The sequence below is a fragment of the Trachypithecus francoisi genome, unplaced genomic scaffold (genome assembly GCF_009764315.1).
Source record: "Trachypithecus francoisi isolate TF-2019V2 unplaced genomic scaffold, Tfra_2.0 Lachesis_group18, whole genome shotgun sequence".
Taxonomy (NCBI): domain Eukaryota; kingdom Metazoa; phylum Chordata; class Mammalia; order Primates; family Cercopithecidae; genus Trachypithecus; species Trachypithecus francoisi.
In genome coordinates, this window is record NW_022681463.1 from 64,788,421 (window position 1) to 64,804,373 (window position 15,953).

General features: G+C 37.5%; 1 protein-coding gene across 2 annotated transcripts in view; it reads right to left on the reverse strand.

Moving 5' to 3' along the window:
* Positions 1 to 8,572: 8,572 nt before the first annotated feature.
* SUGT1 (SGT1 homolog, MIS12 kinetochore complex assembly cochaperone) overlaps positions 8,573 to 15,953 on the reverse strand; it is a 35,792-nt gene continuing 28,411 nt past the window's right edge. The window contains exon 13 of one of the 2 annotated variants that reach the window (XM_033177614.1): positions 8,573 to 8,716. In XM_033177614.1, coding sequence (XP_033033505.1) covers positions 8,615 to 8,716 — 102 coding nt within the window. In that variant the 3' untranslated portion in view covers positions 8,573 to 8,614. The remainder of the gene's footprint in view (positions 8,717 to 15,953) is intronic. The other variant, XM_033177612.1, reaches the window with a different exon arrangement.

Sequence of the window (15,953 nt, forward strand, 5' to 3'; positions counted from 1 at the left end):
TAATTAATTAATTAATTTAAACACTCAGGACACCCCTCCAAAAAATGGTATCTCAACTCCAGCCTGAGCAACAAAGCAAGACCTCATCTTTTTTAAAACAAATCACTGTTCCATTTACATTGACAAATATCATTTATTTGTTGATCATTTCAACTTTAAGGGGGTGATTTAAAAAAAAAAAAGTTTTAAACACTACAATTTGGAATGAATCACTTCCAATATTTGAGTATATACTATGTGAAAGGCACCATGCTATGTATCAAAGATCCAAAGCTTAAGTAAGTAACACTAACTGACCAAGACACACAAGGTAAAAAAGACACAGCCGCAACTAACCCTAAAATATGTGACACCATGAGGTGTCATAATAGAGGCATAAACAAGGCACCTCCACATCCACAACTAGAGTGGCAATGCATTTCAGCAGAGGGCTTGGAGCAGGGAATTCCACAAGAGTACTGATATTTTAATTGAGGTCTCATAGAATGAATGTAAGAAAATAAGGGCATTCTGTGCAGTGATAAGACCATGAGCAAATCCATCCAATTCTGAGAGCCTGTTCTGTATGCACCAGGTGCTACACATACAAAGATGGAAGCCAGCCCCCACCCTCAAGAAGCTCAGTCACACGGGGGAAGAAATAATTAATGTACTGATCTGACAAACAAGGAATAGATCAGCACTCTCAAGCATGCTCATGATACACTGTAGTTTTGGTATGACTCCATCAAAGGATCCAATGATGACTCAACCATAAGCAAATAACCCAATCCAATGCCACAAAAGTCAGTAACAGAGTAGCAAAAGATTAGGTTGCTTTCCTGGAGGTAGCATACAAACTCAGTTTTGACACATCAGTATGAAACTGGAGATGCCCAGGAGGGGCAGAAAAAGTAATGAAAATACATGACATATTCAGATATAGCAGATGTCTGAACACTAAAAACAAAGAATACGCAATAGAGACTGTAAGTGTCCTTTAAAGAAAAGGTTTGACTACGCCTAAAAGATTCTTGTGTGTCTGGGAGCTTTAGTACACAGCAAAGCAGTGACAAGAGATGTGGCTAAAAATTTTGGCTGGGGTTGAATTCTGAAAACTCTTGAATAGCAGGTAAATGCCAGACTCACCCTCCTTTGAAGAATTTCAACAATAAACAGGACTGAGAGGAAAAAAATAAATCAAAGACTTTACACTTAAGTAGCATTTATTGATCACATAATTTGAGTCAGGACTTAGTTATTAAATCCTCACAATCCTGAGGGTTATCATCTAGTGTTATAAATAAGAAAAAAGTTCAGATAAGTCACTTGCCCTCAAAACACACAATTATTAAAGTATCAGAACTGGGATTCTAAGAGTCTAGATTCGTAAGTTACTACTCCTTCCATTACAAAACAACAACTCTGAGGTGAAGTATAATTTTTTAAAGTCAACTGTTTTGAAATAGCAAACTAGTAATAATAATAATAATGTCAAGGAAATGCACTCATTTTCTTAAGCATGTTTCATTCCCCACTGGATATACCTCAGCCTAAGCTCATTACTTATGAATGTCTTCACTTTTAGTCAATTCAAGTCACAGAAAAAGTTTAGAAAACAAATAATCAGTAAAAAATGATAGTTGTGAGAACTCCCAGCTGAGAGTGAGCCCATATTAATGTCTATACACTTGTATCTGCTGCACACTGATTCATTTGGGGCAAGAATAAGATTGATGAACTCATAAAAACATCTATCAGCTTCTTTTCACTGATGGGAATAACAAGATAATCTGTGTTTATAAACAGTGTGATTCTGTACCTTGCATTTTTTACAAATCCTAATAGTTTTACCTTCTGTTTTGAGCTTTGAAATTGAAATGAAAACCAGAGAACTTCGGAAGGAAAGTCCCTTAACATTCTACAAACAGTTGATATTTTCTGCCACCATTTTATTTTACGACTCTTTATAAAGTGCTGCTGACAAGACTTACATAACTAAGCTCTCTGTAAGTAAAATTATTAAAATTTATTAAAACCTTTTCATGAACTCTTATGCTCTCCAAAGTAGAAATTTTATAAATTACAGTAACAATTGTTAACTAGCTGATATACTTTCCTCAGAGAGAATTCCAAATCTTGCAAGACTGAACTTACAACACAAAAAAAGCTTCTCTAGGATTTACACCTTCCAGCCTAGGATCTCAGATCGTGTTATCTATTACACGAAACACTGCTCTTTGCACTTCACACACATAGATACATAATTCCAAAACCCTCAGACGAGTTTTTGAAGTCAGAACTTTGGATTTTAAAAGATAATGCAATATAGATAGACCATTAATAGTAATTTCCCTTTATCCAGTTTTGCTTTCCACAATTTCAGTGACCCATAGTCAACTATTGTCCAAAAATAACTGTTCACATGTTTTATTGCAGTATATTGTATATTCTATTTTATTATTAATATCTTACTGTGTCTAATTTATAAACTTTATCATACGTATATGTGTATAGAAAAAAATGTAGTATATACAGCATTCAGTACTGGGGGTCTTGGAATGTATCTGCCACAGATAAGGGGCAACTGCTGTATTTTGTAACAATTTCAGCAGGATCGGTGCTAGCATTCTATAATTAAACATTTAATATTTCTGCAGCAAAATCTGACTATGCATATTACAAATTCAGGTTGGGTTTTATATCACTTGTCATACAAATGCGCGCACGCGCGCACACACACACTCACACACAAAACCTTAGTATTTTGAGCCTTTTGGATTAACATAACTGTGGAGTTACATGAATTCATTCAACTCAGACCATGAGGCATGAGGTGGATCCTATTATCTCCTTTATAAAGACACAAAAACTGAGGCACAGAGACATTAAGCGCCTATCCACTGTCACACAGCTAGTAAGCAATGTAGCCAGGATGATCCCAACAGGATGGCTTCAGAGTCCATGCATTTAACCACTATGCAGTACTGTCTTTTCATGTACTTAACAAAAGCATTAAATATATATTAATAGTATGCACAACTGTTTATTATTTAGAGCTTTTGTGGCTGTATTGTAGGGTACGGTTTTTAAGAAAACCCCATATGGGTATTAAGGACCATTTTCCTAACTCCTTCTAAAGAAACTGAAAATTACCTTTAGGTAAATAGTAGTGTTTCTGAAACATCTTTTTGTATAACTGAATCCTTTAATCATAGGAAAAAATAAAGTCAATGATATAGGCAGAAGTCTCAATGTAAAAATAAAACCAAAAATTCATATGTGAAGGCATACCAAATATCTAAGACTCCAGACAAGCCAAAATTAAAAAAAAAAAAAGAAAAAAATATATATATACACACACACAAAATGCTAACTAACATAAGTTAGAAAAAAGGAACTAATCTGAATTATTCTAATTTTATTGGAGAAATCAGTGATACACAAATCCTAACGTATCTGTAGGAATAAAACCTTGAAACAATCTCAGCATTTGTACAACGGAACTGGTATGAGAGCTCTCAAGTTAAAGGAAAAAAGGAATTTCACTGACATCATGTGCCAGTCTTCTTACACATCTTCTTACACATGCAACAGTTGTTAAAGGTATACTGTTTCTCTGTAATGATCTGGATTTGAGAAAAACATTACCCTCTCAAAAATCAGACTACTTCTTTGCATTACTTTCTGTATGAGGCAAGAGATTTGGATACCTAATAAGCTTTCCTACTTAAGAAAGTGAGGATGTCTAGGAATGTCTCTTCCCAGCTCATATATAAGAATTAGTTCTTGGCTGGGCACAGTGGCTCACACCTGTAATCCCAGCATTTTGGGAGGCCAAGGTGGGCGGATCATGAGGTCAGGAGTTCAAGACCAGCCTGACCAACATGGTGAAACCTCGTCTCTATCAAAAATACAAAAATTAGCTGGGCGTGGCAGTGTGGCAGCGCACACCTGTAACCCCAGCTACTCAGGAGGCTGAGGTAGAAGAATCGCTTGAACCCAGGAGGTGGAGGCTTCAGTGAGCCAAGATTGCACCACTGCATTCCAGGCTGAGGAACAGAGTGAGACTCCGTCTCAAAAAAAAAAAAAAATTTAGTTCTTTAACTTGCATATTCTCTGCTTCATTTCCAGTCAGCTGATTTGGTAATAAAAATCATTCATTCCACATCTAGCTTACTAACCTGATGAGAAGACTGCAGTTGTCAAAAGTATGGGTAATAGAGTCTGACCGGTCTGGGTTCAAATCCCAGCTACTGCAATTACTTACTAGTAGAGTGACTTAGGCAAAGAGCTTTACTTTGGCCCCATTATCTTTCTGATTTGCAGTAATAGGATGTTATTGAAGGGCTATTAAAAACGAGATAGTGTCACCCAGTCCATAAGAAATGCTAGTACACAGTAACTACCACTATTTGCAGTAATGGGTTAGCATTGTATATGATTCTAGCTGACTTGGAGAAGCAACTTTACTAAGGTAGGAAGTGAGGCTAAGAGTTAAATTAATCTCAGAAACAAAACACAAGGATGGCTCCAAATAGTAACATTTGTAGGTAAATCAATCTTTTCCCCACAAGTTCCGAAAATAAAATCTCTTGGTGTGTGTAAAATGATCTTATGATTTAAAAAATGCATAGATGGAGAATGGGAAACCACATCAAAAGAGATGATCCCTTTTATTTAAAACTACAGATGACCCTTCCCTGCACAGAAAGCAGCATTTTGTCCTTCTAGCTTTTATCATCTCTCTAGTTCCTCTAGGCAGAAATAACTTACATCCATACTCTCATATGGTTACAGTAGCAGCTATGAGCAAAAGACGTACTTCGTTAGAGCTAGTAACAAAGGGTAAGTGGCTCTAGGAACCAACAAAAACAAACACACCACCTAGAAACTTTCTACCTGTTTTTGGAAATGTCAGTAAAGCTACAAGTTCAGAGAGATGCACACCAATCTGAAAAGGAAAGATTCCAAAGGAATTTAAGTGCATTAGGCTGATTAGATGGTAAAATAATATGCAGTTTTGCTCTGGGTCAGTGATATATCTCAGAAATCAATAATCTAATGCAATATGTAGGTAACTGAGGAGGGAGCAGAGAAAGGTAAAATGGGAAAGCATAGCCAAAAAATATTTAAGTACTGAACTAAATTAACATTTCTATCTAAATAACTCATAATAGCATTGTGATATATCTCCATTTTAAACATTTACTTGAAGTTCATGACTGGGCCACTGTAGTGGCTCACTCCTGTAATCCCAGCACTTTGGGGAGGCTGAGGCAGGAAGATAACCTGAGCCCAGAAGTTCGAGACGAGCCTGGGCACACAGTGAAACCTGGTTCTACAAAAAAAAAAAAAAAATACAGAAATTAGCCAGTCGTGGTGGTGCATGCCTGTGGTCCCAGCTACTTGGGAGGCTGAGATGGGAGAATCATTGGAGCCTGAAAGATCAAGGCTACAGTGAGCCAAGAAAGAAAAGGTGGGCCAGACACAGTGGCTCACACCTGTAATCCCAGCACTTTGGGAAGCTGAGGCAAGAGGATTACTTAAGCCTAGGAGTTGGAGGCTACAGTGAGGTGATTGTGCCACTGCACTCCAGCCTGGGTGATACAGCAAGACCGTGTCTCTAAAGACTTTTTTAAAAAAGGAATAAAAATGTTCTTAAAAACTAGAGTTATTAATGCAAGCTATCCTCTTTCTCCATTCCATTTCATTCCCTACAGAGAGAAAACAGATTGGCCAGTAAGTGCCAGAGCTAAAGAATGAGTTTGTTAGTTGGCAATCAACTCTGAATGGGTATCAAGATGTAAGACACGAAATTATCAAAATTGACCTTGATGTTCCAAACTTGTGGTATAGATATCTAAAGAGATTACTAGATAGCAGAGTTCAAAGAAGCAGATAATTCTCTTTGAAGACAGTGGCAGAATTCTGGAGTCATCAAGGCGCAAATTATTACGGAAATCAGAAGAGATGAAGTCTGTAAGACCAAGAAAGATATGTGTTCCAGAGCTAACCTTAAAAGGGAAAGGAAACACTTAAGAGGAAAAATATATACATTCTGAAGAAACAAAAGGCTACTAAGAGCACTAAAAGAACCAAAATTTGAGAAATGAAAACTGGAGTCCAGAAACAAAGAGGTAACAATTAATAGCTACAATGAGATAGCAGAGGATAAGGATAGAGTTAAGAGGCTCTCAATCAGAATGAAGTTTTCTGTTTTAACGTTCTGGAGGCTTACGAGCTTCCATTATCTAGAATGATTAAACAAAGCAGTACTTTAGAGTGGGATTCTTGAGCAGCAATCTAGCCTACTTTTCAAAATTCCCTGGACCTATAAATCTAATGTATTTGACAAGGTGCGTTTTATAATGCTTTCAGTCATGTGTTTTACAAACTCCCTTTAGACCAGCAAAATCCCAAATCCCACAACACTTAGCAAATCTAGCCAATAGGTAAGCATATTCTAGATAATATGTCCTTTAAAAACAACCAAAGATAGTACTAGATTTTTTTTTTAAAAAGCAGCTATTTTATTTTTTTTGAGATGGAGTCACCCAGGCTGGAGTGCAGTGGCATGATCTTGGCTCACTGCACCCTCTGCCTCCCCGTTCAAGCAATTCTACAGGTTAATGCCACTACGTCTGGCTAATTTTTGCATTTTTAGTAGAGACAGGGCTTCACTATGTTGGCCAGGCTGCTCTTGAATTCCTTACTTCAGGTGATCTGCCCGTCTCTGCCTCCCAAAATGCTGGGATTATAAGCATGAGCTAAAGCACCTGTTCAAAACAGCTATTTTAGTAGTGTCATTTTTAAGAAAGAAAAAGTTAAGTGGCAAAAATACGCTTCTGTATTTAGAATCATGGACCTTTAATTATAACTCTTAAGACTCTATGGATTATTTACAAAGGAACTAAGAAAGGCCTAAACCTGCTGACGATTATGAAGGCAGTAATGACAGAAGATCTGCTAGAGCTAAGCATTCCTGTCTCTGGTGTAGTGCTGTACGTCCTCAACTATGCCTCTGCAGCAATAGCTTTCCTCCTCATCTTAGGATTATTGATACTGAGAAAATTTAATACACAGAATACAAAAGTCACTATCCTATTTCCCTAAGGAGAAAACTTTAGAAATTCATCCAACCAAAAACTTAATTTTTGCCTTTTCCTTCAGTGTTCAAGAACAAAAAATGTATCTAGCAGCTCTAAGTGGACAAAAGGACAAATGAAAACTCTAGAATGCTTAACCAAGCTATAACAAGTTTGGGCACTATCTGGTATCATCCTACTGAAACTTTCCTTAGTAATTCCCCTACACCCCACAACAAAGGACTAGAAGGAAGGAGCTGAATTCCTACTGTTTTGGAGGCTGAAATGATGACCTGTTTGCCTCCCACTCACCCTGCTGTGATGGTACAGGGTAGTGCTTTGCCATAAAAATGTTAGTGACACCTAACAGAGCTGAGACCAACCTCTGGGGTATTACAGTTGAGAAAATTATGGTGAGAAAACAAAGTCAGATCTACAGGTCATCCATAGCCTATACTTTATAACAGCTCAGACTGTAAACAATTTTAATCACAGAACACTCTCCTGTCCCCAAAGTGTATTTATGCTGAGTTCAGCATTCAGTCTTTACACAGTTCCTTCATGAATGTTATTTTTTCCCTGCTACATTTATAAGCTCTTTGAAGTTAATAATCATGTCTTTTAGTTTTTGTATTTTCATGATATCTATATATTCTAGGCACAGAGTAAATAATAAACATATACACATTAATTTACTCACAGCAGTTACCATAAACCAATGAAACCAAAGTAAACATGGGGATGTGACAACAGAGATTTTCTAATAAAGAAGAAAAAAACATACCAAAAAAACCCACCAATGCTGTAATTTCAGGAATCCTGCTGTGATAAAAGAAGCAAGCGGAGTTGGGCTTTCCTAGAACCTTCTTTGCCCCACCTTCACAGATTATCCTTAGTATAAACTTGCAGTGTGTTAAAACTCAGGTATCTATGTTTTATACGGAAATTTGCAAGGTAAGGACCAAAATATCTCAGTGCAATTAAAATTACAAATTCTTCCCATTAAATGAACTAAATGGGAACTCCTTGTGATAATTTCTCAAAGTTCTCATTAAAAACTTAAGAAAAAGGTAAATAAACCAAACATCTTCATAGAAAAATTGTATTTACAACTCCATTCAAAAGCAGTTTTTAAAAGCAAACACAACGTTAACACTGAAGGTGAAAAATCTATGCTCACCAAAAGCTGCCAGATCTAATAAATTACTGACAGAATACTGCATCAAAAATAAGGCAATAACCCAAAATATACCATTAAAGATTTCTCCATCCCCACAACTAGATAGAATGAATCTATCTAGGAGTAAGTGATACGCTTTATTCAGTTTCACCATGTCTGAAATCTTTAAGGACAGAAGTGATAAAATGTTATCTTCATTCTTCATTAGACTTGAACACTTGAAAGAAAACAATTTCTAAAGCACAAAGAGGTAAAGAGGTATAATCTTTCAAAAAGATATTCAGTGTTCAAAATTCAAGAATGCAATATCAATACACAACGGGCATTAGGTGAATATACATAATACAGTGAGAGCAAATTAATTTATTTAGTACTTTTTCCATTCCATATCATCAGGAGGGTTGATTTCAACTTTCCTTTTACCTACATCAGACCAGTTGGTACTCAAAACTGTACCACCCGACTCCATCTGCAATGAAAAATTAAAATAAGATTAATTCCTGGACCATGTAATCAAAATAGAATATTTTTCTAAAAATGTTCCAAGCATAGAGCCCCAAATATTGGCTATCATATACATCTCAATACAAACTCTATACAATACATATATATAAAACAGATTACACACAGACAAAATACATAGCTCAATATAAACTCAAAACAGTATTTTTATTTAATTTTAGGCATTCCAGAGGTTAACAAGTTCCATAAAATCTGAAAAGGAAATCCTAAACTAGTCAAGGAGGTGCGCTACATGCTTTGCTAATGAGCATAGACATATATGGGGAAAAACGACCTTCAAATGAAACTACCTTCAATTATTAGCTCCCCCAAAAAAATGATTATTGTGATTTCTTTTGCTGAAGACCATAAAGACCAATCAAAATAATCTCTTTCTATACCAGCTGAAGAGAACTTTAAGGCCTCTACTTTGTGCTTTGTGCCAAACACAAGCAAGTTTATCCAAAATTTTTTAAAAATCAAGGTACATATATGCAGGTATAGAAAGTCAGTGTCTCAGTGAAAAACTGGTCATTTATTTCCCATCTACTGAATATACCACCCACTAACAACCCAAGAATATTCATTAATATATTTTTAAAAATCTGGACATTTCTTATTTTAACGATAAAAATCAATGGATTTGAACCACAGTAAAGAATAGTGCAAATTATTAAAATATAAACATTTAAAAATAACCAATTGGGTTAGTGGCCAATGTATACAGTTACATATCCTACACCCTGGAACCTCAATGTAACCCCATGTCCGACACGCTCTACTGAGCTCCCTTACATGGGCTTTTTTTGCACGGCAGTGATTTTTGTGTCCTTAGTCATCTTCCAAACATGAAATGTCATCACCTCTCTGTGGCTTTACTCTGACCTCTTATTTCTCTGTTCCTGTAAATTCGTCTATGTAAGCCTAATTACCACTTACATAACATGTGTCACACTGCATTGTTGCAATTTAAGGTTCTGTCTTCTTATATCTGCTTTCCACCCTCGACTTCAACTAATGCTGAGAGCTCATTAAGGGCAAGGAGTACATTTTACTAATATTCATATCCCAGTTCTAAGCACAGTGGCCTAGCACATAGTGGGCTTTAAATAAAATGACTGAATTACATTTGACAAATCTGTATAATAAACTACCCCAAGGTAGAGCGTAGTGGCTCACACCTGTAATTCCAGCACTTTGGGAGGCTGAGGCGGGCAGATCACCTGAGGTCATGAGTTCAAGACCAGCCTGGCCAACATGGTGAAACCCCGTCTCCACTAAAACTACAAAAATTAGCTGGGCGTAGTGGCATGCGCCTGTAGTCCCAGCTACTCCAGAGGCTGAGTCATGAGAATCAATTGCATCTGGGAGGCGGAGGTTGCGGTGAGCTGAGATCGCATCACTGCACTCCAGCCTGAGTGACAGAGCAAAACTCTCTCTCAAATAAACAAACAAACACAAACAAACACAAACTACCCCAAGAGGACCTTCGGTTATAAAACTAAAAAAAAGTAGATTAGTTTACAATCTGACCATATTTGCTGATGACACTTACCGCGCCCCGCCCCCTGCCACTGCATCTCTAATAGACTGCAGGGCAATTTAGCATTTCCCTGTGATTATTTTGCATATCTTGGTCTTTTGTCCCAACTAGATAAGGAGATTACAGAGAAAGAGGTCTAGTTTCTTCCGTATTCCACAAGGACAGAAGCCCCTGGTATAGTCCAGATCAATGTTGCTGCACAGATGGCTTATTTTATGGGTACACATAATTTGGTTATAATTGTCAAAGTTTCTATATGAAAATGATTGCAGATTCTATCTTTGATCTTTGATTTGATTTGACTTGACATCTTTGATCTGACATACTGTTAATTTTGTCTACCACACTTTCAAAAGTCAAAAGTGAGAACTTCTCCTGGGAAGATGGAGTAGATGTACTTTTCCTATTCTTTCAAGTAGTAAATCTAAACACCCTGGACGCTACATATGAAACAAAGATAAAATGACTCTACAAGGGGCCAGGTGCAGTGGCTCACACCTATAATCCCAATACTTTGTGAGGGCAAGGCAGGAGAATTGCTTAAGTCCAAGAGCTCAAGAACAGCCTGGGCAACGCAGTGAGACCTTATCTCTACACACAAAAAAAAGAAGAAAAATAGCCAGGTGTGGTGGCACACACCTATAGTGCCAGCTACTGAGGAGGCTCAGGTGGGAGGATCACTTGAGCTCAGGAGTTCAAGGCTGCAGTGATTCATGATCGCACCTCTGTATTCCAGCTGGAACAACAGAGCAAGATCCTGTCTAGAAAAAAAAAAAAAGACACCAAAGGTAAAGTGAAGACAGACCCACCAAGGACCTTGGGACACAAGAAATGACGTGGTGGCAAATTCTGGGTTTTCCTTTTGCCTCATATATCCTAGACTTGGAGCTGAAGAAGCTGGAAACACCAAGGAGCACAAACAAGAAAAAAAAAGTCCCAAAAAACCCCAGCTCTCTCTTGCCAAGAGATCAGGAAAGGATGCTGCCTAGGAAAACAGAAAACTTTCAGACAACAGGCCAGGCATGGTGGCTCATGCCTGTAATCTCAGCACTTTAGGAGGTCAACATGGGAGGGGACTGCTTGAGCTCAGGAGTTCAAGACCAGCCTGGGCAATACGGGGAGACCTCGTCTCTAAAAAAATTTTAAAAAATTAACTGGGCATGGTGGCACACACCTGTGATCCCAGCTACTCAGGAGGATTACTCGAGCCCAGGAGGTCAAGGCTGCACTGAGCCATGATTGCACCACTACACTCCACCCTGGCGACAGAGGGAGACCCTGTCTCAAAAATGAGTGAATACATAGAAATAGATAATAGATAAATGTACATCTTAAGAACCTAAAAAAATAAGAACAAAATGCACCTAAAGCAAGCAGAATAATAATAATAATAATAGAAATGAATTAAATGTAGAACAAAAAATAGAGGAAAAAATGAAACAAAGAGCTAATTCTTTGGGAGAAAAAATTCAATAAAATAAGCAAATCTAGCCAATGGGTAAGCATATGCTAGATAAGGTGCCCTTTAAACCTCTAGAAGACTGACAAAGAAAAAAGAGAAAAGAGACAAATTACCATTACAAGAATGGTAAAAAAGTATCACTATAAACCCTGCAGACATCAAAAGAGTAAGCAAGGCCGGTGCAGTGGCTCACTACTGTAATCCCAGCACTTTGGGAGGCCAAGGTGGGTGGATCGCTTGAGCTCAGGAGTTACAGACCAGACTGGGCAACATGGCAAAACCCCGTATCTACAAAATAAAATAAAATAAAAATACATTAGTTGGACATGGTGGCACATGCCTGTAGTCCCAGCTACTAGAGAGGCTGAGATGAGAGGATCACTTGAGCCTGGGAAGCTGAGGCTGCAGTGAGCTATGATCACACCACTACACTCTAGCCCGGGCGACAGAAAAACGCCATCTCAAAAAAGACAAAAAACAAACAAAAAGAATAAGGGACTAAATAAACACCGACAACTTGGACACAATGGATCAGTTTATCAGAAACACAAACCACAAGTCACTCATATGAAATAGACAATTTGAACAGTCCTATAAAAACTTTTAGGTTAACTAAATTCATAACTTTAAATCTTCTAATAAAGAAATCTCCAGTTTCACTGATGAGTTCTGCCAAATACTTAAAAAAAGTTAACACCAATTATACACAATATCTTCTAAAAAATAGAAGAGGATGAAATGCTTCCTAATTCATTTTACGAAGTATTACTCTGACGCCAACCAAAGATAGCACAAAAAGTACAGACTCATATTCCTCATGAATATAAACACAATAACCCATAACAAAACATTAGAAGACAGAATTGAGAGATACACTATATGACAAAGTAGGGCTCATGCAAGTCTGTCTCAATACTTGAAAATCAATCATATTAATCATATAAAAGCATATTAACAGGCTAAGGAAGAAAAATCATATAATCCTATCAACACAGAGAAAACATCTGACAAAAAGTCAATGTTAAAAGTTAATGATAAAAAAATTTCAGAAAAATAGGAATACAATAGAACTCTCATAACTTGACAAAGATCATCTACCAAAAACTTACAGTTAACATGCTACTTAATGATGAAACAATAAATACTTTTCCCTTAAAATGGGAAGCAAGGGGGATGTCCACTCTCACTACTCTTACTCAACACAGTGCTGAAGTTGCAGCCAGTGAAATACAGCAAGAAAAGGAGATAAAAGGCATACAGATAGAAAAGGAAGAAATAAAACTCTACTTGCAGATAAATAAAACTTCCATATTTGAAGATGATTGTACACATTAAAAAAGTAACAATCTCCAAAAATATTCCTAGAACTGAGTCCAGCAACGTCATAGAATACAAGATAAACATAAAATTAACTGTATGTCTAGATTCTAGTAATACACCAAAATTATATATACATCACTTTACTTTAAAATTTACACGGAAAGACAAATGAGTTAGAGTATCTAAAAACAATTGTGAAAATAAAGGATAAAGTAGGAGGAATGAGTCTGCCCAATTTCAGACTTACACAGCTACAGTTCAAGACGGTGGGACTGACAGAGGAACGTACATATAGATCACATACAGCTCAATCTAACAGAACAGGGAACTAAGAAATAGACTCACACAAATATGCACAACTGATTTTTGAGAAAGGTGCAAAAGTGATTCAATGAGAAGAGATAGGTGCCAGAACACTTGAACATACTATCCACCCCACAAAAAGGAATCTCAAGTTAAATCTCACACTTGATGTAAAAATTCAAAATGCATCACAGACTTAAATGTAATACGCAGGCCAGGTGCTGTGGCTCACACCTGTAACCCTAGCACTTCAGGAGACCAAGGCCAAAGAAATGCTTGAGGCCAGAAGTTCGAGACTACCCTAAGCAACACAGAGACACCCCATCTCTACAAAAAATTTTAAAAATTAGCCAAGCATGGCAGCATGGATGTATAGTCCCATCTACTTGGGAGGCTGAGGCATGAGGATCACTTGAGCTCAGGACTTTGAGGTTACAGTGAACTGTGACTGTGCCACTATACTCCAGCCTGGGTGACAGAATGAGACCCTATCTCTAAATAAAAAAGAAATATAATATGTAAAACAATATTACTTTTATTTAAATAGGAGAAAGTCTTTGAGATCTAGGACTAAGCAAAGAGTTAACAGACTTGAAACTAAATGCATGATCCACAAAAAGTAGTAAATTAGACTTAATCGAAATGAAATATTTTGGTTCTATGAAAGACCCTGCTAAGAAAATGAAAACTACAAACTGGGAGAAAATATTTGCAAACTACGTATCTGACAAAGATTGCCAGATGTGTGATCATCAGGGATCACGGAAGGGCAGAGATGGGGTGAGTATGGCCATAAAACAGCAACATAAGCGATCCTTGGAATCCATGAAAATGTTCTGTATCTCTCTCTCTCTCTTTTTTTTTTTTTTTAAAGAGATAGGATCTCACTTTGCTGCCCGGGCTGAGTGTAATGGCACGATCATAGCTCACTGCAAGCTTGTACTCCTGGGCTCAAACAATATTCCTGCCTCAGACGCCTGAGTAGCTGACGGGCACAACACCATGACAAGCTAGTTTTTAAATTTCTTGCAGAGACCAGATCTTACTACATTGCCCAGGCTGGTCTAGCCTCAAGGGATCCTGTGGTCTCACACTCCCAAAGCACTGGGATTAAAGGTGTGAGCCACTGCATGCAGCCACATTCCCTATCTTAACTGTCAATATCATGGTTGTGACATTGTACCATAGTTTTGGCAAAATGTTTCCATCAGTGGAAACTTTGTAAAATATAGAAAGAACTTCATTTCTTAGGATTGCATGTGAATCTACAAGTATCTCAAAACTAAAAGTTTAATGAAAACTTTTTTTTTTTTTTTGAGAGAGGGTCTCTGTTGCCCAGGCTGTAGTTCAGTGGCATAAAAAAATAACCCACTGCAACCTTGACTTCCCAGGCTGAAGAGATCCTCCCACCTCACCTTCCCAAGTAGCTGGGACCACAGGCACATGCCACCAGGCCTAGCTAATTTTTTTTTTTTTTTTGGTAGAGATAAGAGTCTCTCTACGTTGCCCAGGCTGGTCTCAAGATCTTTAGCTCAAGTGATCCTCCCACCTCACCCTCCCAAAAGTGATGGAAAAAAATTTATTTATTAATAGTGAGGCTGGTTGAGGTGTCTCACGCCTGTAATCCCAGCACTTTGGGAGGCTGAGGTGGCTAGACTGCTTGAAGCCAGGAGTTCAAGACCAGCCTGGGCAACATGGCGCAACCCCATCTCTACAAGAAATAAAGTAGCCAGGGGTGGTGGTGTATGTCTATAGTCCCAGCTACTGCAGAGGCTGAGGAAGGAGAATCACTTGAGCCTGGCAGACAGAGGCTGCAGTGAGCCAAGATCACGCAGTGCACTCAAGCCTGGGCAACAGGGAAAGACCTTGTCTCTAAATAAACTGTGAAAAGCACAATCATGACCAATTACCACATATTTCTTAAGTGTGAAATACCTGAGCCTCAACCACATTAACTAAATATTATTAAATACTAATTTTAACTTTCTACTGTAAATATGAATGTCTTAAAAGAGTCATTTTTCCAGAGCTACTGGTATTAATAAAAGTCACATGATTACAACTGCAAGCTAAATAATCTATAAAGTTCTACAGTGACGAATTGTTACTAAAATCTTGAGGTCTAATTTAGGTATTTATGCTGCCCTGACAAAAAGCCTGAATTCTCTTAATCAAGAGAGTTGTTAAACCAATGAATAATGTACACCTTCTACTTGCAAACACTATTCTGGAAAGTTTCACATCTATATTCTTCATCTCTAACATTGACACTACATACGAATCTAGAAGGGACACAACAGAAGTTCACTCAGCTACTGTGAAAATCCAAGTAAGATGACTCCATATCAATCTAATTCACTGATAAAAAATACCTACTTAGGATAAACTACTTGTTTCTCATCTCTTCCGTAAGTTTTCAACTTCTTCAAAAATTACTCTTAGAGCAAAAAGAAACGTTCAGACAGACCTTATTCAAAAAGTTCTCCCAGCTATAGTACATGCAATTTGGTCTCACATTACCAATTTTCTCTTGTAAAATATGTAAAATTTCCTCCCATATATATTTCTTAAAAGTTT